Source organism: Amblyraja radiata, chromosome 28 (genome assembly GCF_010909765.2).
Source record: "Amblyraja radiata isolate CabotCenter1 chromosome 28, sAmbRad1.1.pri, whole genome shotgun sequence".
In the NCBI taxonomy this organism is placed as follows: Eukaryota; Metazoa; Chordata; class Chondrichthyes; order Rajiformes; family Rajidae; genus Amblyraja; species Amblyraja radiata.
Window position 1 is genome coordinate 25,613,378 of NC_045983.1, and position 21,654 is coordinate 25,635,031.

General features: G+C 39.5%; 3 protein-coding genes across 7 annotated transcripts in view; 2 read left to right on the forward strand and 1 right to left on the reverse strand.

The window, feature by feature from the left end:
- The window catches only part of nf2 (neurofibromin 2), a 32,500-nt gene extending 29,053 nt beyond the window's left edge, over nucleotides 1–3,447 (forward strand). For all 4 annotated transcript variants that reach the window (XM_033046143.1, XM_033046141.1, XM_033046145.1 and 1 more), the window contains one exon: nucleotides 110–3,447. Coding sequence is in view for 3 of the 4 variants with exons in the window: in XM_033046144.1 (XP_032902035.1) it covers nucleotides 110–166 (57 nt within the window). In the remaining variant the exon portion in view is untranslated. The remainder of the gene's footprint in view (nucleotides 1–109) is intronic.
- Nucleotides 3,448–3,868: 421 nt separating this feature from the next.
- On the reverse strand, nucleotides 3,869–13,054 carry sbds (SBDS ribosome maturation factor). The gene is made up of 6 exons (XM_033046146.1): nucleotides 12,734–13,054; nucleotides 12,517–12,693; nucleotides 10,033–10,162; nucleotides 7,736–7,936; nucleotides 5,016–5,180; nucleotides 3,869–4,241 (listed from the first exon to the last, which is right to left on the reverse strand). Exons 2-6 carry the CDS (start codon nucleotides 12,642–12,644, stop codon nucleotides 4,113–4,115), a joined length of 753 nt encoding a protein of 250 aa, XP_032902037.1. The 5' UTR covers nucleotides 12,645–12,693; nucleotides 12,734–13,054; the 3' UTR covers nucleotides 3,869–4,112.
- A 2,587-nt stretch (nucleotides 13,055–15,641) lies between these two features.
- LOC116989023 (S-adenosyl-L-methionine-dependent tRNA 4-demethylwyosine synthase TYW1-like) overlaps nucleotides 15,642–21,654 on the forward strand; it is a 116,201-nt gene continuing 110,188 nt past the window's right edge. The window contains exons 1-5 of one of the 2 annotated variants that reach the window (XM_033046148.1): nucleotides 15,642–15,869; nucleotides 16,788–16,924; nucleotides 18,417–18,551; nucleotides 19,185–19,289; nucleotides 21,135–21,329. In XM_033046148.1, the coding sequence (XP_032902039.1) occupies nucleotides 15,797–15,869; nucleotides 16,788–16,924; nucleotides 18,417–18,551; nucleotides 19,185–19,289; nucleotides 21,135–21,329 (645 nt within the window). In that variant the 5' untranslated portion in view covers nucleotides 15,642–15,796. Of the gene's footprint in view, nucleotides 15,870–16,787; nucleotides 16,925–18,413; nucleotides 18,552–19,184; nucleotides 19,290–21,134; nucleotides 21,330–21,654 lie in introns of both variants that reach the window. The other variant, XM_033046147.1, reaches the window with a different exon arrangement.

The window sequence follows — 21,654 nt, forward strand, 5'->3', positions numbered from 1 at the left end:
ACTTGGATATGCAATACTTGGATATGTTGTTCATGAATACATTTTAAAGTTAGTTTAAAAAATCTCTCAACAATTTACCAATATTTAGTTTTCCCCTTTCATTCAACAGCTTAATTTACAGAGTGTAACTGCAAAGACACAAGTGGCCTTTTTGGAAGAACTCTAGCATGCACAAAACTGCCTGGTCCGCAAGTGAATTTGATGATCTACCTGCATTCCAGAGCCAAGACGTGAATTGAGCACAATGTTTTCAATGTACTTGTGTATTTTGTTTTATAAAGGAAATTTAACACTGCTTGAAATTGCAAATATAACTGAGTACTGCACAGACTTGTGTATTCGGGTCACTGAGCATATATAGCCACACTAAATGGGAAATGTTACTAATAATTCCCAGTTACAACACTAAATGCTAGTGCCTTTGCTGTTCATTTTACAAGTAACTGTGAATTAATGGAATTCTTTCGCACTTCAATCTGATATTTAGCTGTCCATAGAAAAAGTTATTTATTCACAAACTGTCAAAAACGTGCTGTAATAATTATTTTCACTGCTCATACAAAAACCAGTAGTGAATATGAAGATATTAATTTAAAAAATAATTTCCACCATTTTATTTCAATGTTCTTCATTTTGTGTTTTATTTAACATTACTTTGGTGGGACTGTATTGAAGTATTACACAAAGCCATTGCTTCCTAATGAATAGCAAACCCATGTAATTTGCAGCTATTTAAAACTCCATTAAACTATATTTGTAATTAGATTAATGTTAACAATTCAACATGTTAACATTGAAAATGATAATAGTATGAATGTACCAGAATATGTTATTCATCTATAACTCAGTTTAATTAGACATGTTATAAGGTCAAATATAGAACATATGACCATACCTGTAAACAAGTGCACATGGAATGTAGAAAAATGTTGAAACGAGGAACTGCAGATGCTGATTAACAAAAAGGTCATAATGCTGGAGTAATTCAACAGGTCCAGGCAGCATCTCTGGAGAACATGGATAGGTGATGCTTTGGGTGGGGTTCCTTCAGACCGATGCACATGGGATGCATTGGATTGGTGGTTACACAACCATGGACACCAATAGACCTTTTAAATTCTGACAAAATTATAAAATCAGATCCTGTCTTCCCTGTAACCAGATTATTTTGTTTATTGCACTCACCTTTTTGACCTGGTGGAGTTAAAATTATCCTTTTAGTGCATGCCCATTATTCCTTTTTCAATTACATTTTATTCAGAAAAATATTATTAGAGCTATAAAAAGATGAATTCAATATCTTACGTTTTTGCTTGAAAAGGATTCAAGCAGGTTTGCATGATTTTTATGTATGGACTTTGCACACTAATTTGGTGGTTTCCATTGAATTGTTGGAGGGAAGAAACACAAAAAAAATCAGGTTCCCAGTCAATTCAAATTTACTGGATGTATAGTTTGGCATTACTACCCAGGAATGTGCATTTTTGCAAAGATTCAATGATGAGAATGTTCATTCTTAACCAAGAATAATGATGGTTTTAAAAGCAGAAAATGCTGTGAACGCAGGCCACATCTGTGGGAAGGCGAACAGCTTGAAGAATCTTTATCGAAACAGACAAATGAAACAATTTTGTGGTTTTGATGAAATATCACAGAACTGAAACACTCTTACTTTTATTTTCCAAACATATAGCCTGACTTGCTGTTACCTGCATTTTCTGGTTTTATTTGCGATTTCCAGCATCTGCAGTTTTTGACTTTCCTTGAGTTTTGTGACTGGTGGAAAATTAATGTGGGAAAGAACTCCTGTTATTGAAAATGCAAGATTCTCTAAAAGGAGCCATTTTTAATTCACATGAAGAAACACAGGAGCAGCATGATTTGATGTCAATTTTCTTTTTCAAAGTGGATGGAACTTTTATTTTATAGAAGGTCTACATTTTTGTTTTAGAAATATTAGCAGCAATGTGAGAAACTGATTTGCCTTTTTAAATTTCACCTGAACACATTTTTTCCTGTATAACTGTTACTCTTGTACAGCTTACAATGCCAAAATAACCTCTTGGGGAAAAATGAGAATTTAAAACATATGCTTTGACTTTATTTTCTTTTAAAAAAATTGTGACGAAACTAAGCATATAAACATGCTGACTGAAGTTTAATTTTATTGCATATTTTTCATTGACTGATTTTTCATGATTCATGATTCAAAAAATATCTTTGTACATGCCATTGAAATTGGTATGAAAGCTATTATAAATGAAGGAGCTTCCTTTTTTTAGCCAACCGTTTGGTAGCATTACCCTCCCCCCCCCCCCCAAAGATTCATAAATACTGAATTTTTAACATTCAGACACAACAGATCATGTGACCTCCATAATCAGTCAGTGGATAACTGCACTATGCTGGCTGGTACTGAGCCTTGTAGATTAGAATGAATATAGGCATCACTTCTCTTGTGCTTTAACTATGAAGTGTGCTGGAATTAGATTTGGTGCTCCAAGGTACTGTACAACCAGGGACTTTCAATATAAAAAATGCATAAATTCCACAACTATAATTTTTTATTAGTATTGTAAAGTTAAAATGAATAAATTGTTTGGGTTTAATCTTTGTAGATGGCTAGTGACACAATCAATTGAGCAAATATGAGTCCTGAATTTAATGCTAAATGGCGTTGGGGGGACGGACAACGGGGTGTAATCTTGGTATCATCACTTTAGGAAAGCCAGATTCCTGCTTGACATGCTAACATTATTGACAAGACAGTTTGTGTTGATCCTAATTCCAAGTATCTAAAAAGAACCATCTGTATAAGGTACATCTTGTTTTGGGGAAAGACAACTGTGGAAAATGGGTAACACGAACATAAGACAAGCCATTAACAAAATTATTGGAATGCTATATTTGAGCATGCTAAGTATTCCCATGAAACATGTTCATTAGGATGGGTATTTTGTTTGGTCTTATTAATAAAAGCAATGATATATTTGGTTCCATTGATATCACTAACCAAAGATTTTTATTTAATCATGTTAATTTTATGGAATACACAAACCTTTGCACTTCTAAACTATCAATTAACTTTAAAACCAATGGTGGGCGCTTCTGGTATGTTAGGAGCATGTCAGTACTTTATGCACTGCATGCGGCGGTACTGTCTTGAAGCAAGGTTAAAGAACATTATAAACATTGCCAGTCCCTTTAATGTCTTCGTTTTAATCTTTTATATTTTCTAAAATTTGCTGCTTTTTACCTAACAATTTATTGTCCAAGTTTGTACAAATTTATTTAATTTGTATTGCATTAGAAAGTGGTAATTGTATTTTTCTGCATTATTTCCAGGATTTATGCAAACTTCCTTACACCTGTATCAGGAAATAAGGGAAACTGTAAATTGATTTGTATATTCCTGAACTGTATATTCAATAAACTGTATATCCATAACCTTTTGTTAAAGTTTCTCTGTACTAAATATTTATAACATTATACATAAATTGATAGATTTGTCTATCTGGCCACTATGCCTTGCATAGCTGGGAAAGGAAAAAATTGCCATCACCAATGGGCTTTCCTGCATAATTTATATTTGAGTTTGTACAAAACCTTTCTTATTCTTGTCAAATTAAAGGTTTTCCCCCCACAATGTGGCTAACTACAGATACTGACTATTGAATGAGAAATAAGTTTTCTTGTCAAGCATATAATTTTCTTCAATTGGAGGTACACTTCAACTAGAATGAGGGTAAATATTTTGCAGTAAGTGACTCACTTCTGCTTCCAATGTATTGCCACAAGCCAATGTGATACAATTTCTGTTGGATTTACTGTTATGTGAATTTACAAGAAAAATCAATCCACCAGCCAATTTTAGAGGCTTGAAACAATTTAATTAAATACAAGGAGGAAAACTCAAAGGAGAATACTGCTGTAAAGAACATCAAGTGGTTCGAGGATTAAAAAATTAACTGCCAATTTATTCCTTTTGGGGTTCCATTGAAACCAATAGTCCATTGTGCACACCAATCAAGTGGGAATATTTATTGGTACTTGTGTGTATTAAGAATACTTAAACATAGTTCAGCAGCTGGACTAAAGCTTTCATGAGCAACTTATTCAAGTTTTTCATCTCCTTCTTCCACCTCCTTTAAGCTGAGAACTTCCAGGGAAGCCTTTCCTTTTGTTTCATGTCGAATTAGTTCATCAATTTCTCTGAAGCAACCAGGATCAATCAAACATACCTAAACAAAAAATAAAGATAAATTAGAAACAAAACAATATTTGATCTCAAATCTTTCCCCCTCACTAAATATTTCAATTTTATTTCTACCTAGTGGCTAATTGTTCATATGCAAGATGTGAATCGTAGTAAACCAGAGAACAAAAAAAAGACATGTCCCGACTGCCACTTCAGTCACTTCACTGCCTCATTCCATAATGAAATGTGCTACTCCAGAAGGGGCCTCTTTATATTAAGAAAACATTCCTGGACACTTAAATTTGAGAAATTAAAAATCACCTTTGACGACCCTATTCTTAAGATATCTAATTTACATATTTGCTCCTCTAATTCCTGCCTGACAGAGCTACCTTAGAAGGCTCTATTTCCCCTCCTGCCTCTATTGCTTTGGGTCCCACTCCACTGCAAGACTAGTTTAAACCCTCTCAAATGGCACAATGAAATCTCCCTGCCAGGATATTGGTGCTCCTCCAGTTCCAGTGTAACCTGTCCATCTCGTACAAGCACCACTTTTCATGGAAAAAATCCCCTATGATTTATATACCATGAAGCTCCTCTCCACACCAATTCCTTAGCCACACATTGATGAGATCCTTGCTGTGATTTCATCCATTAATGTTTAGGTTCAATGATTTACCTTGGTTGCTAGAGATATATAGAAATACAATATCAATGTTTGGGAAAAACTGGAATAAAACTTTATTACAGAACCTTCAAACCAAGTGTATTGATCATGCTGCTCCAATAAATAAATAAATAAATATGAAACACTTACAATATCCAAATCTTCAGCAAATTCCTCACTTTCCATTGTTTTTATTAGTGGCTTCAGTTTGTCCTTCAGCCTCTTGCCATCCTTTATTGGAATCCTAAGTCGAAGTCTCATGTGAGCACGTTCGATCTGCATACTCTCCTTGAGTAATCGGATTACTTCCAATGCCTTTATGTATGAAAGCATACATTGTCAGTACCTACTCTTCTGTGTAATAGGAACATTGAACATAGAAAACATAGACAAATAGGTGCAGGAATAGGCCATTTGGCCCTTCGAGCCAGCAATATGATCATGACTGATGATCTAAAATCAGTACCCCATTCCTACTTTTCCCCCATATCCCTTAATTCCTTTAGCCCCAAGAGCTAAATCTAACTCTCTCTTGAAAACATCCAGTGAATTGGGTTCCACTGCCTTCTGTGACAGAGAATTCCACAGATTCACAACTCTGGGTGAAGAAGTTTTTCCTCATCTCAGTCCTAAATGGCCTATGCCTTATTCTTAAACTGTGACCCCTGGTTTTGGATTCCCCCAACATCAGGAACATTTTTCCTGCATCCATCCTGTCCAACCTTTTAAGAATTTTATATGTTACCATAAGATCCCATCTCATCCTAAATTCCAGTGAATACAAGCCCAGTCAACCCATTCTTTCATCAAGTCAGTCCCGCCATCCCAGGAATTAACCTGGTAAACCTACGCTGCACTCCCTCAATAGCAATAATGTCTTTCCTCAAATTAGGAGACCAAAATTGCACACAATACTCCAGGTGCAGACTCACCAGGGCCCTATACAACTGCAGTAGGACCTCCTTGCTCCTAATCTCAAATCCTCTTGCGATTAGCTTTCTTCACTGCCTGCTGTACTTCCATTTCATTACTTACTTGCTAACTGAGAAGCTAAGGTAATGTCAATACATTTTGAAGAGGAAGCCACATACAAGCCAATCCATATTTAATTACACTGCAGTACCAACATTTAAATGTGGGCATGTTAATCAAAAAATATCCATGCCCAATGGAATCATACCTGCTATAATAGACTGCTTCCTTTACAAGTGCATTTTATACAAGTGTTTCACTTGAATAACACTTAAGATGCACTCTCCATTTCCTACTGCAGGTTATAACACTGGACTACTTTTGAAATATAGTCAAATGAGGTTGCTAATTTTTAGGTGAAAATGAAAGACCTGAGAATTGAATGCTGACAAGCACACTGGAAAGAACATTTGCATGCAGCACCATGATTGTGTAATATATGCAACTGAGCAGTCCAAATGGGGTCTAAGTCAAAGTTTTTATCTGAAAACTAGCACTTCAGCCTCTTTCCATCCTTTATTGGATGGAAAGAGGCTTCCAAAAACGTAGTTCTCGTCAATCTACTAAATTGGTTACAAAATTCTCAAAAGAGACATCCAATTATCTAAGGTCACTTTCAGGAAGAATTTACCAGATGGACGGAGGAAAAGGGTCAAGGATAGTATCTTGGAATCTTTCAAAGAAAAATGCAGCATTCTCACAAACTGCTTGAAATATTTTGCCCATAACTTCTCAATGTAGGGAAGGAGCATTGCCTGCTTCTCCAGCACCTCAGAGGCAAAATGTGGTTATATTTTTCATAAAAGACCACTACCACCGGGTGGCGCCAGCCATGGCTGCCTTGCCAACAGTCTGTCTGTCCCTTCTTTGTTGTTTTTTTAGTGTTTTAAATGGATGTTTTTAGTGTTCTTTAGCTTGTTTTTATGGTGGGTGAGGTGGAAACTTTTTCTAATGTCTTACCTCCACGGAGATGCAATTTTTTTCCGTATCGTATCTCTGTCCGCACTGCGGCCCAACATCGAGGCCTTTGCTGGTGTCCGACTTCAAGAGCTCCAACAGCAGAAGCTGCCAGAATTTAACATCGCGGAGCTCGCGATCCCTTTGCCAGGGATCAACCTCTGAACTCTACCGCGGGTACCTGCGGACTATAACATCATGGAGCTTGCGGTTTCTGGTCAGAGACCAACTTCGGGAACTCCAAGCCGCAGGAGCTTTGACTGCTCTGACGCAGGAGCTTCGACCGCCGGCTGTGGGTGCTTCGATCGTCCTGACTGATGATTCGACTGCTCAACCGCGGGAGAAAAATGAGGGAAGATTTGACTTTATTGCCTTCCATCACAGTGAGGAATGTGGGGAATCTGCTGTGGTGGAAGTAAATATTAACTTTTATGTAGTTGTGTGTCTTGTTGCTTTTTTTAGTATGGCTGTATGGTAATTTGCATATCACTGTACCTTAATTGGTACACGTGACAATAAAATACCTTTGAAACCTTCTCAAGTCAACTAGTGGTGATAAATAGATATTCTTTCCAACATTCAAACCCTAAGAATAATACCATAGAGCAGTTTGAATTCCTTAGTTTTGAAAAGTCTGAATACTAACCAAATATTAAAATATTTAACAACCACATATCTCTCAACGAACAGCTATTTTCATTTTACTCCAAAAGTTAAAGTAACCAATGGTAGCAAAGTAAATCAAGTAAGCTGAAACAAAATTTACAAAGCAGTAAATTAAACCTGTCAAATCAGATAAAATAATACTTATTGTCAGATCCAGACCTACCATTTGGAAGTCTGTCTTGTTACTGTAAAAATCAGAATGTTCATTCTGACTTAATGACATCTTTAAATTCAAGTGCAATTCTTCCTTACTCAAGTGATTTGTGCTAATCTACCTGCTGCTTTGTGCTCTTGTTGGTCTTCACAGAGTAGTGAATGTCCTTCATGGCACGCTCTATTAGGTTCACGGTATATGGTCTCTTTGTTTCAGGGTTGACACACTTCTCTACTACGATAGTCGCTATGTCTCGGAACATCTGTTCGAGCTGTGCATGCCGCTCCTTATCAGATACTTGCAATTCACCCTTTGCCAAAATCTGAAAAACATTAATATATGTATTTATAGTTGACATTGAATTTGATTTAAAGAAAAACTATTAAATGACACAATTCTAAATTACCTGGAGAGATCAGTATTAATTTTTATCAGCATTTCTCACCATAACCATTTGTTACATTACAGCATTATTGGTTAGAGGCACATCTGGGGCAGATAGAAACGGGATAATCCAGATTCAATTTATTCACGTTCCAAAATATATCAATCAGTTTTTGGCGTGACATTAAAGGAAATTTGTAGAATAGCAATTTTCAGTTTGACATATTTCTGGTGTTCTCAATGTCATGTTACAATGTTAGTCTCAGACCGAAGAATGGACAAAATACCAAATAAAAATCTCTTTACTGTACCTTAGTACACGTGACAAACTAAACTAAAACTAAATCAATGAAAACCAAAGTAATTAATGTGCATTAATCTGATAATGTACACTTTTCTACAATTTGGCTATCTCACTCTCATACAAGAGGCAATTTCTGATCTAACCTGATTAGGGCTGATTCAAACTCTAACCCTCATTGTGGAATTTCCAGAAAAGTAAAATATTAAAGCCTTTTGATTATTTACAAAATAAAAAACTTTCCACATTTAATACAGAGAAGTGTGAGGTCTTGAATTTTGGGATGTCTAACAAGGGCAGGACCTACATAGTGAATGGTAGGCCTCTGGGGATTGTTGTAGTGCAGAGGGATCTAGGAGTGCAGGTGCATGGAAGCAGAAATATCAACTATTATTCCAACCTAGGTGATTGCCCACAGGCAGCTTTAACCTCCAATCTTGTCCTTCTCTAGCACTTACAAACCCACTGCTGCCCCCCTAGTCCTAAATTTAAGTACAGACTGTCACTGTTACGAAAACTCTGATTTAGCACTCCAGCCACCAGCACCACAAATACACAGCAATAAGTCATGCAATTCATTTTACTTTTGCAACCTTGGATTTAAAAAATGATCCTTTTCTATTAGAAACCTTCATTTAACTCAGCGGGTCAAGCAGCATCTTTGGAGAAAAATAGGTGACGTTTAGGTCAGAACACTTTTTTTAGACTGGCTTTTCCTTCTACTTGGCCAGAATCTAGACTATAATCCGCAGCAACGCGAAACCCATCGCCACTACTTGTGTGTGCAAACTATAAGATTCTACAACTTGAAATTTTAGAATTTAGGATTAACAATACCCAACCATTACCCTGTAACCATTAATCTCATTTAAAAACAAAATCATGGATGCAATTAAACGTCTTGGGAATCCAAATTAGCCATGTATTGGACATGTTTTGCTTTTTAAAGCGGAGAGTGATAGGTTCTTGATTAGTAAGGGTGTTAAAGGTTACAGGAAGAAGGCAGGGGCATCAGGGTAGAAGGGGAAAAATGGATCACCCATGATCGAATAGCAGAGCAGAGTCAATGGCCGAATGGCCTAATTCTGCTCTTATGTATTATGATCTTAATGTACCATTTAAAATATTATACCTTCAATTATGCATGGGCAACACAGCGTCATATCTAGTTGAGCTATCTCATATCTCCAACAACCAGGTTTAATCCAGATCTTGGGTGCTATCTATGTGGAATTTACATGTTCCCCAATGCCTGCACGGGTTTCATTCAGTTTCTCTCCACATCCCAAAGGCATCTAGGCTTGTAGGTTAATTGACCATTGTAAATTACACCAAGTGAGTGGTAGATTCTGGTGCAGTGGGTGGGAATGTGTGGGGAAGAGGCTATAGGCAAAAAATGAATGGAGGAATAGGGTTGTTCTGTATGCCAGCACTGATCCTATGGGCTGAAATTACATCTATAGTTCTTTATAACACAGAATATGGAAATAACTATTTATGTTATTATATTTTTTTATTTTTATAAATCTCATTTATATATTGGTTAATTTATGGTTGTATGTACATTGTTCAGTCTTACTGCGAATATCGTCACTGATTATTGGTATAGATTTTTTTCCAGTCAATTTAAAACATTTTGCAGACAAAACTTATTTATAAGTTAATGTTAAATATTTTGGCAGCAATATTTTCCAAAGCAACTTATTTCTTTAGCAAACCTTCTCATAACACACCTGCTTACAAATGTCAGTCAGATTATCTGTCTGAAAAGCTGCAATACAATCCTCCTTCTTTGTCACCTGTCCTTTCGATACATTAGTAAATACCGTGTGTGTCTGAAGAACTTCATCGAGATCCTTTTCACTGAAAATAATAAGAGTAGTTGAGATAACAAGCTATGTTCATAAATACACGGAATGAAACTACACAAATATTTATTTTTTAAATAACCCACATTTCGCTTTTTTAACTATCCAATAAGGTAACATTATTTAAAAACACCCAACATCACATTCCCTGCTCTTTCCTTGGATTCAGAATGAAAGTCAGATGCTCATACTTGATTTGGTCCAACTGTAAACCACATTTTTAGTTGACAAAATCCTACCTAAATTTCTCTTTTGAAAAAACTTTCACTGAACAGTGCACTGTTACAGAAATGAATCTCTTTCTACAAATGCCCTTCTGAAAAGCATTCAACATTCCTTTCATATTATATATTGAGTGATCTTAGCAAGCCAATCCTGTTATCTATTATACATTTTTCATAATGTCCTTTATTAATCACACCATTATTGTTCAAAAAATCATCCTAGCTGTTAAATGTTTTCACTGAGAGTTTCATCTTTTCAAAAGGCATTGCTATAGATTCAATTTTCTCATGTTATTTATGTTCCTATTTATAATTCTAGAATTGTATGCTAATTGTAGCGAGATTGATTACAATGAAAATATTTTTACATAACAATATTACTAAATTGAAATGGAAAGGGGAAAAAGTGTGCAAAAGATAAAACAGGTTACATTTAAAAGACATGGAACATGTATTAAGTCCTTATTGTGCTCTTGCTTTAAATCTTTCTTTTTTTTTTAGCTCTTGTTCAATGGGAGCAGAAGACAAATAGAATTAAGAATGGAATGTTAATTCAATGAGAGCGGGGAGAACAGCAGCCTGAATGGGAAAAGTCAGCACATGAACTTAGATATCTGCTAATATCAGTTCAAAAATGGAAGTTGGGTGGTCAGCTTATTTTTCAGGAATAGCATTAGGTTTATTAGCATTAAGTTTGAGTATCATGACTTGTGATGTGCTTAAAGATGGATGGAAGGCTGCTTGGAAAAAAATACAGTAAATTAAGATATTATGCTATGGGCTGGGGAAATTTCAACGCAGCACTAAATTATTGGTTAGCAAATATTTAAATAAAAGCCTTTAAAATATTTAGTGATGATTTAACTCATGATGCATATATTAATTCCAAAACCCCATGGAAAATGTGAACCCGCCTCTAAATTTTAACAAATCAGATTTCTTAATAGGAGACACAAGAAACTGCACATGCCGAAATCTTGAGTGAAAAAAACTGCTAAAGGAATTTAGCTGGTTAGGTGCTATTTCTGGAGGGAATGGACAGGTGATGTTCATTGTACAGATTATGTTTTGGGTCAGGCCCTTCTTCAGTTTCCTGAATGTGGATGTTCAGACACTTTTCTGAAAACCCAGAGTAATCCTAATTATTCTGGCATTAACCAGAAAGTAGCCATAAATTTCCATCCAACCACTTTGAATCTTTTTAAGAAAGTTCTAGGACTCTTCCTTTGAGAAAATGTTAGGTCATGTTATGTAACTCGACTTCATTTTGTTATCTAACTTCGGATTTTTAACAACAAACGCCATTACAAAACACATGTTACTTAAAAAAAAACTAGAGCACGACTACACCAAATGGCAAGTAGAGAGCATGCTGACCGGTTGCATCGTGGCTTGGTTTGGCAACTTGAGCGCCCTGGAGAGGAAAAGACTACAAAAAGTAATAAACACAGCCCAGTTCATCATCGGCTCTGACCTTCCTTCAATCGAGGGGATTTATCGCAGTCGCTGCCTCAAAAAGGCTGGCAGTATCATCAAAGACCCACATCATCCTGGCCACACACTTATCTCCCTGCTACCTTCAGGTAGAAGGTACAGGAGCCTGAAGACTGCAACATCCAGGTTCAGGAATAGCTTCTTCCTCATAGCCATTAGGCTATTAAACCTGGCTCGGACAAAACTCATTATTAATATCCCATTATCTGTTATTTTCACTTTATCCGTTTATTTATTCATGTGTGTATATATTTATATTATGGTATATGGACACACTGATCTGTTTTGTAGTAAATGCCTACTATGTTCTGTGTGCTGAAGCAAAGCAAGAATTTCATTGTCCTATCAGGGACACATGACAATAAACTCACTTGAACTTGAAGAACGCCTCGTATGAAAACGATGGCCCTGGTAATATTTAATTACAAGAGGTCAGATGTTACATGGGGAATATATATGAAACCAACAAAAGGGTTTCGGCCCGAAACGTCGCCTATTTCCTTTGCTCCATAGATGCTGCTGCACCCGCTGAGTTTCCCCAGCAATTTTGTGTACCTTCGATATTCCAGCATCTGCAGTTCCCTTTTGAACACAACTGTAACACAGTGTTGGGGTCCCTCCCAATACTCACGCTCCATTCCTCCAGCTCATGACTTTGTTCTTGTAGCAGGCGATTTCAAAGCGTTTGCCCGCTCTCTTCATGCGGACGATCGCCACATTGGTCAGTCGGATTTGGTTGGTGGGGGTGAAGATGGACATTTTGTCGGGGGAGAGGGCGGACTTAGCCGGCGGTCAATAGACACCTCCCGGGTGGACAGTGATGGCAACGGCGGCGCTGCTGCTGCTGCTGCTGCTGCTGCCCGAGTCTCTGAGCCTTTCCCTGGGATCTGGTGGCTCAGATCAGGCCCGACTCCAGTGGGTTGTCTCGGCCTGCGATCCCGGTTCTGTCTCTCCCTATTCCCAGCGCTTACGAACCCGACCCTGTCTCTCCCTATCTCGGCCTAAGAGCCCTGTGTGTCCCGGCCTACGAGTCCGGTCTTGTTTTCCCGTGTCGCGGCCTGCGAGCCCGGTCCCGTCTCTCCCTGTCGCCCCCCTACTCCGGCTGCGAACGCAGTCCTGTCTCCCCGTGTCCCGTCTCTCTCCAGTCCCGCAACCTCTGACGCACACGCGAAGAAGCCGTTCCCTCCCAGTCGGCTCCGGCGAGAAACACGGAACCCTCTCTGTGGATCCGCCTTCAGCAAGCGGACCGACTCCTTGTCTGAGAAATAACTTTAATGTTGTAAAACTCCGTGCGAGAAAAAACATCTACTCAGCCGGAGCGTAGGGCGGATATTGTTCAGCAGGAGCTAATTATTGCGCACTGGGGAGGGGTAGCGATGGCAAGTAAGTTGCTCTTGTCACGTTAAAAATCTGATCTATAACCAAATGTAATCAATAAGTGGATGTAGCCAAATTAATACAAGTTCTAATATGCACATTGTGGCAGGAAATTAGACACATTAAATAGTCACACATGAAATTAGTTCACGTTTACTTTTATCCCTTCAGCCCGTATGAATGTTTTGTATGTTTGGCTAATTCTCTTAATCCAAAGCACGAAAAAACTGATTTTAGAGTTCTGTCTCCTTTAGATTTTTTTTGCCAGTCATCTTAATGTATGCCCTCTGGTTTTCAAACATATTACCAATGAAAACAGTTATATTTTGTTTAGATAGAGACTTACAGCCTGGAAGATGGTCATTTGTCCCAACTTGCCCACATCGACCCCCCCCCCCCCCAAAAAAAAATTCCTCCCCCACCCCCACACAACTTAAACATCTATCCTCTGGTTCTCGATTCCCCTACTCTGGACAAGAGACTGTGCGTCTACCTGATCTATTCCTCTTGTGATTTTGTACACCTCTATAAAATCACCTCGCATCCTCCTGTGCTCCAAGGAGTTCAAGCCCACTCAACCTCTCCTTATAATTCAGACCCTCGAATCCTGGCGACATCCTCGTAAATCTTCTCTGCAGCTTTTCCAGCTTGACAACATCTTTCCTACAACACTGAACTGCCCAAAACTGAACACAATACTCTAAATGTGGGCTCAACAAAATCTTATATAACTGCAACATGACCGACCATCTTCTATACTCAATGACAGACACTAAAAGTTGGAGTAACTCAGTGGGCCAGACAGCATCTTTGGAGAAAAATAATAGGTGACGTTTCAGGTCTGGACCCTTCTTCAGACTCAATAGGTGACGTTTCGGGTCGAGACACTTCTTCAGACTCAATAGGTGATGTTTCGGTTCGAGACCCTTCTTCAGACGACATTTCGGGTCAAGACTCTTCTTCGGACTCAATAGGTGATGTTTCGGGTCGAGACCCTTCTTCAGACTCAATAGGTGATGTTTCGGGTTGAGACCCATCTTCAGACTCAATAGATGATGTTTCGGGTCGAGATGCACGGAGTAGCTCAATCCTTCTGGAGTACAAGGCAGCTTCCGGCAATCACCAGTAACACAAAACACGTATGTTCTTACCTGTTAGAAACCGCCAAAATGGTCAATGTTTGCACTGTAAAATATTGTGGAAATAGGGGTAACCGTGAGAGAAAACTGCCAAAATCACTGCTGCTCACTGACTTGCGAAAGAGCAGCATGCCGGCGGATTGAGGGCAAGTCCTGGTCCACGACAGCCCGGGGCTGGAGTCACCCACCAGTCTGAACTCGAGCACCATAGGTGCAAGCCGGCCACGGCCGCCCTCCGCCCCGTCTCCCCCTGTGCGGCCGCACTGTGACGGGCTGTGGGTCGGCAGCACCTACACACACGGGGCCAGGTGGAGCGGGGCCGTGGCTCCGGGCAGCGGACACACGGGGCCATAAATTCACATTGTGTTTTAGATTTTTTGTTTTTGGACTGAATTCTGTTTTTAATTTGTGTTTCTGTGATGTCTTTATTATTTATTTTATTCTGATTATATGTTTATATTCCTGTTAATCTATGTAAGGTGTCCTTGAGATGTCTGAAAGGCGCCCAATAAATAAAATGTATTATTATTATTATTATTATTATTATTATAAACCCGGCAACGTTCACGTCAGCTGCAGCAGAGTTGGGGACAGTCTGGTCCCTACGCCCACCCAGTTATTGACCGCGCTGCACCGGCACCGGACCCCCACACGGGGTGATTCCTCCCCCCGGGTGCCGGGCGTTTCAGCCGCCAAACACTGGGGACAGACAGTCTGCGAGTGTGGAACCAGTCAGCCTGGAGTCCGGATGCTGGGACAGAAGACGGGCCCGCTGTACAGGCAGCCATAACAAGTGCTTACCTGACGTTCACTCCTTGTACTCCAGAAGGCGTTGCGTTGCGTTGCGTGACCTCGACTGCCGTGCAACCTCCCTATAGGTGATGATTCGGGTCGAGACTCTTCTTCAGACTGATAGACTTCCGACTTCTATACTCAATGCTCTGATAGATGAAGGCCAATGTGCCAAAGGCCTTTTTGACCACCTGAGATGTCACTTTCAAGGAACTCTGTGCCTCTTAGATCCTCTCTATATCACCGTCTATATCTCTCGCTTCCCTTTTCCTTGACTCACACTGAAGAAGGATCTCGACCAGAAACGTCACCCATTCCTTCTCTCCAGAGATGCTGCCTGTCCCGCTGAGTTACTCCAGTTTCTTTGTCCGTCTCCTAGATCCCTCCGCTCTACAACATTCCCCACAGCCACAGCCCTGTCGTTCACTGTGTAGGTCGGAAGTTTCAATAAAGTTGGTTGAATCCCAGCCTGCACCGTGGTGCCTAATGGCGGCGTTGAGGGAGAAGTGAAGCTGTGAATCGTCTGGCTTGATCTTATCCCCGGGCTTGTGTCCGCCCGCCGGCCGGGCTGGGCTGGGCTGGGCAGGAGCGGGGGCTGCAGTCATGTGGGCGCTGGCTGTCGGGGTGTTGTTGTCGCTCTGCCCCGGGCCCGTGTGCGGGGAACAGCGCTATGACGGTGAGGCTGCTTTAACTCCCCTCCGTCCGATCGCCGCCGGCCGGCGTTAAAACAATCGTTATTACCGATGCCCGGGCAGTGACCGACCAGTCCCCACCCTGCCCGCTTCTTCCCACCGAGTCAGTAGCAGCCTGCGTTGGATAGACACAAAAATGCTGGAGTAACTCAGCGGGATAGTGTACATCTCCGGAGATTCCTCCTCTCCACACTTGCTGCCTGTCCCGCTGAGTTTCTCCAGTATCTGCAGTTCCTTCCCTTGCTGGTGAAGGACTCCCGGCCTTAGTGTGAGAGTAGGCGCCTCAGTGGAGCAAGAGGCGCAACAGTATAATAAATGTATGTTGCCTTCTCTGTGCTCACCCACCCCCACACAATTGACGCCTCCATTATTCTAAATCCAATGGACCTGAGTTCCTGGAGGGAACAGTTTTGTTCAACTAGGCAAAGGGGGGAGTGGTATAGAAGCTATGAAATTCAGGGAGAAAATGTCATAAAACAACTCAGACATTTTAAGCAAGGCAAGAGATGTGTGGTAAACACAAAATGCTGGAGTAACTGGAGGCAGCATCTCTGGATGGAAGGAATGGGTGATATTTCAACCCATGAGTTACTCCAGCATTTTGTGTCTATCGTCAGTGTTAACCAGCATCTGCAGTTCCTTCCTACACAACAGAAGTGTGGTTGTCATTTTGCCAACAAACACCAGAATATTGATTATGTTATACAGAACATTGGAAAACATTCTATTTGAAAAGTGACACATGGTTTCTAATGCTAGAAGAAACAGGGTCTTCTTTGAAAATATACCCTGCAATAAAGCAGAAGTTCCTTTGGAGGCTGACATTTTTGAACAACAAAAAGAAATGCAAATTATGAGATTTATATTAGCTGATATTGAGGTTCATTGTTTTCTCTTTTCAGTCTATATTGAAGCCTGGAACTCCTTGCAGAGTTACGCATTGTCGTTGTGGCACATTAGACACTACATCTGCTCTTCCATTGTTGTTGCCATGGGGATTTGGGCAGTTCTTGATTATTTAAATAAAACCTATAACAAGGTAATAATTGCATTTAAGTATGATATTGTTGTGCGTCTTTTAATAGAACAAGGTTATAAAGAGATTGATGTTTTTGACAGCCATCCTGGGCTATCTACCATGGTGCTGTAAGATGCTGAATGAATGCTTGACATTTTCTGATTCATTGCATGGTTTGAGTCTTCTTCGTTCGTGTCCATGTTTCAAATGTTGACATTGCTGTCATCGTCCGTCCTGAAATGGACGCAAGGTTCCGGCGACAATCAGTGGGAGCCATCACTTGTTGCAATAGATGACGGTGGTAGCAGACTTAGCTCAGGATACTTCCTGTTTCCAGCCCCGCGACGTGGACGCTTCTGCTATGGGGCCATGGTTGCGTGAAAATTGGAGTGAATCTTGCCTCTTGGTCATGAATGCCAAAGAGAAAGAAAGATTCTCGGGCGAGAAAGAGGCAACTGTGGCTGATAAGGGAAGTCAAGGACAGTATAAAACTAAAAGAGAAGGCATATAACATTGCAAAGATTAGTGGGAAGCCAGAGGATTGGGAAGCTTTTAAAGAGCATCAGAAGGTAACTAAAAAGGCAATATGGGGAGAAAAGATGAAATACGAAGCTGGCCAATAGTATAAAATAGAGTTTCTTCAGTTATATAAAGAGTAAGAAAGAGGCAAGAGTGGAAGTTGGGCCTGCTAGAGAATGGTGCAGGTGAAGTGATAATGGGGAATAACAAAATAGCAGAGGAGTTGAATAATTTTTTTGCATCAGTCTTCACAGTGGAAGACACCAGTAACGTGCCTGAAATTCAAGAGAGTCGGGTTGATAGTGTAGTGGCTATTACTAGGGAAAAGGTGCTTGGGAAGCTGAAAGGGCTGAAGGTGGATAAGTCACTTGGACCAGATGGACTGCACCCTAGGGATCTGAGAGAGGTGGCTTTTTGGGATTGTGGTGGTATTTCAAAAATCACAAGAGACAGGAGAGGTCCCAGATGATTGGAAAATTACCAACAATACGACACTGCACAATTCTTTGCCACCGAAGGCTGTAGAAGCAAAGTTAGTGGATATTTTTAAGGCAGAGATAGATTTTTGATTAGTACTGGTGTGAGGTTATGGGGAGACGGCAGGAGAATGGTGTTAAGAGGGATAGATAGATCAGGCATGATTGAATGGCGGAGCCTAATTCTACTCCTATCACATGACTTATGACCACATAACCTAGTTGATGCTTGAAAGGTGAAAATAGAAAGAAATGCAACATTTAAATGTTTTTTGTTGCACTAACTTTAGCACATTAATATTCATGTCTTAAAATCAAGCCACTTTGAAAGAGCATGTGTTAAACAACAATAAAAACGATAACAAATACTTGTTATTTTTATCTGAAAAGAGCAAGGGGGTACCTTCATGAATTGCGTGCATGTTGTTTCTGGGAAGTGGACTAGCTTCGGTTGTGAAAAATTTGGGGATTAATATACAAATTGCTAATGTACTGAAACTTCTTTTGAGCGGCAGAAGGAAGGAGTAAAGGATATCATTATGCCAAATGTCCCCAAGGAAATTATTCAAAATGGATATTTAGTCCAAGAAGAAAAAGAAATCCATGTTGCTGGTGTGAAGATTTTCTTTGGTTCTCAGACTGGTACTGCAAAGGTATGTGCTTGATCTATGCATTTTAGCCTAGACTGAGTGGTGCATCTTCTTTCCTATGTTCCATCACATGTGGCATGTCTCCCCAGTTTGAAAACGTTTTGAAACTTTTTTTCCGCACATGACATATTCTGATTTCAGATCCACGCTCACTCTATCCCTTTTACATGGCACTTTGGGACGTCACTGTACATTAAATGTCACTCTGTTCCCCTAAGGAACTTCCTAGGAGGATTGTGCATGCCATATCATCAAAGCGAATCTTTACACATGGATTTGTCCATAGTTTGGTTGTACTTCTGATATGTATTTTCATTGAGTCACTCACCCAAGAGTGATCTGTATAGCGTGAAGGATGAAATCACAAGATTCTGCTAAGATCGGCCCGAAACGTCGCCTATTTCCTTCGCTCCATAGATGCTGCTGCACCCGCTGAGTTCCTCCAGCAATTTTGTGTGCCTTCGATATTCCAGCATCTGCAGTTCCCTTTTGAACATTCTGCTAAGAGTTGGATCAGAGCTGAAACAGATGTGGCCACACTGCGAAGCGATAATATGGGACAGGCAGAACTTTTATTTGTCATGTCTTTTATATTTTGAATGCCAATTTTTTATTGGTTAAATTCTTTCATTCCAGAGGTTTGCCAAAATTCTTGCAGATGCTATACAGAAACTTGGATTACCTGTGGAAGTCATTGATCTGAAGGAGTATGATCCAGATGATGATAACCTGGCAAACGAGGTTAGTTATTTAACGTGGATTTTTTTACACTGCCAATAATGAAAGAAGGTAACATTTATTGGAGTGGCTGTCTAGTAAGCAGGATGGTTTGTTATTTCATACCTAGTTTGCTAGAGTTCTAACACCACGCAAAACATAAGTTCATAAGTCATAGGAGCAGAATTAGGCAATTCGCCCCATCGCATCTGCTCCACCATTCAATCGTGGCTGATCTATCTTTCCCTCTCAAACCCATTCTCATGCCTCAATAACCCTTGACACCCTTACTAATCAAGAATCTTTCAAACTTTGCTTTAATAATACCGAATGAAGGCTTCAACAGCTGTCCGTGGCATTGAATTTCACAGATTCACAGGGAGAATAAGGAGGGAAGAGACAGTGTTTTAAGACTTTTGCCTCCATCACAGTGAGGAGGTGCCTGGTGAACTCACTGTGGTGGATGTTAATTTGTGTTTATTGTGTGTTTTGTTATTTATTATTATATGTATGACTGCAGGCAACGAGATTTCGTTCAGACCGAAAGGTCTGAATGACAAATAAAGGAATCTAATCTAATCTAAGATAAGATTCACCACCTTCTTCCTCCTTCCAAACTCAAATAAATTTCCCTAATTCATCAGAGAGTCTTTTTAAATTTCCTATATATCCTGTACCCTCCTGAATTATACAGGTAATTAGTACTGAATACAGAAAGTTTATTTTTGGAGTAAGAACTGGATTGGGATTATCTTCAGCCTTTGAAAAGGAACCCTTTGAAACAAAATGTAGAATATAGGCAAAAGGAACTGCAGATGCTGGAATCTTGCATCGAACACAAATTGCTGGAGGGACTCGGCACCTTCAAACTCTTCTTCAAACTCAAGAATGTAAAATATGTTATGTTCAGGCACAGTTCTTTTTCTTAGAGTTAGTACCTCACTGTAAATATAAACTCATTCAATTCATTAGTTTGACATTGAGGAATGTTAACAATACAAGCTGCATTAATATTGTACTTGTAACCAATAGGAACAACATTCCAGAGGTTTCCGAAAGACAACTGACTTTCTGTTACATGTTTTTAACTGCCAATATCATTGTGTTGAAATAGTTTTTAATCTTCGTTTCACTTGTTCTCATAGAAAACATAAAAAAATAGGTGCAGGAGGAGGCCATTTGGCTCTTCGAGTCCACACCACCATTTATTGTGATCATGGTAGATCATCCACAATCAGTAACCCGTGCCTGCCTTCTCCCCAAACCCCTTGATTCCGCTAGCCCCTAGAGCTCTATCTAACTCTCATTTAAATTCATCCAGTGAATTGGCCTCTACTGCCTTCTATGGCAGAGAATTCCACAAATTCACAACTCTCTGGGTGAAAATGTTTTTTCTCATCTCAGTTTTAAATGGCCTCCTCTTTATTTTTAGACTGTGGCCCCTGGTTCTGGACTCCCCCAACATTGGGAACATTTTTCCTGCATCTAGCTTGTCCAGTCCTTTGATAATTTTATACGTTTTTTACTTGATTTATAATGTTTTAGTATATTTCAACATTTTGTTCCAACAACCTATTGTCATTTTTAATATTCTGCAATGTTTAGTATAAACTCAACTCTATTGAGATGTTATGAGATAAAAGTCCAGATAGTTAACTTTTGGCAAAATACTTCTAGTGTGGTCTAACCCAGTATTATTTGCAGCCCTAGACATTAATTAATCATTTTAATATTTGTGAAGATATAAGTTTTTGCACCCAGAATAGTAAACTGGAAAATGATAGATGAACTGAGGTTATTTTATATCGATATCTTTTGTGATCAAAAATGTTTATTTAAAACAATTTAAAATTCATTTTGTTTGTTCAGATTTCCAATAAAACTCTCTGCCTATTCATGATTTCCACATACACTGATGGACAACCTACAGAAAGTGCAGCCTGGTTCTGTAAGTGGTTGGAAGAGGCAACACATGACTTCAGATATGGCAAAACATACCTCAGAGGCTTGAGATATGCAGTCTTTGGCTTGGGGAATTCCGTTTACATTAATCATTACAATACAGTAAGTAACTTGCCTTTGCTTTTCAAAAATTGATGACTCAATGTTCTGCTGTGGATGTAAAGTATGAATTTACTTGCAAAGTAAGTAGATAATAATGTGGAGACCCAAATACCTTCTGGGATTTCATTTTATCCTGGTTAGTGTCTGACAGACATAGACATAGAATTACGTATGCAGCACAGAAACAGGCCCTTTGGTGCAACTTATTTATGCCGACCAAGTTGCCTAAACAGCGAGTTTCACGTGTCTGTGCCTGTCCCATATCTCTTCGAACTTTTCCTATACCTTATATCCATCCAAGGTTCTTTTAAATGTTGTAATTGTA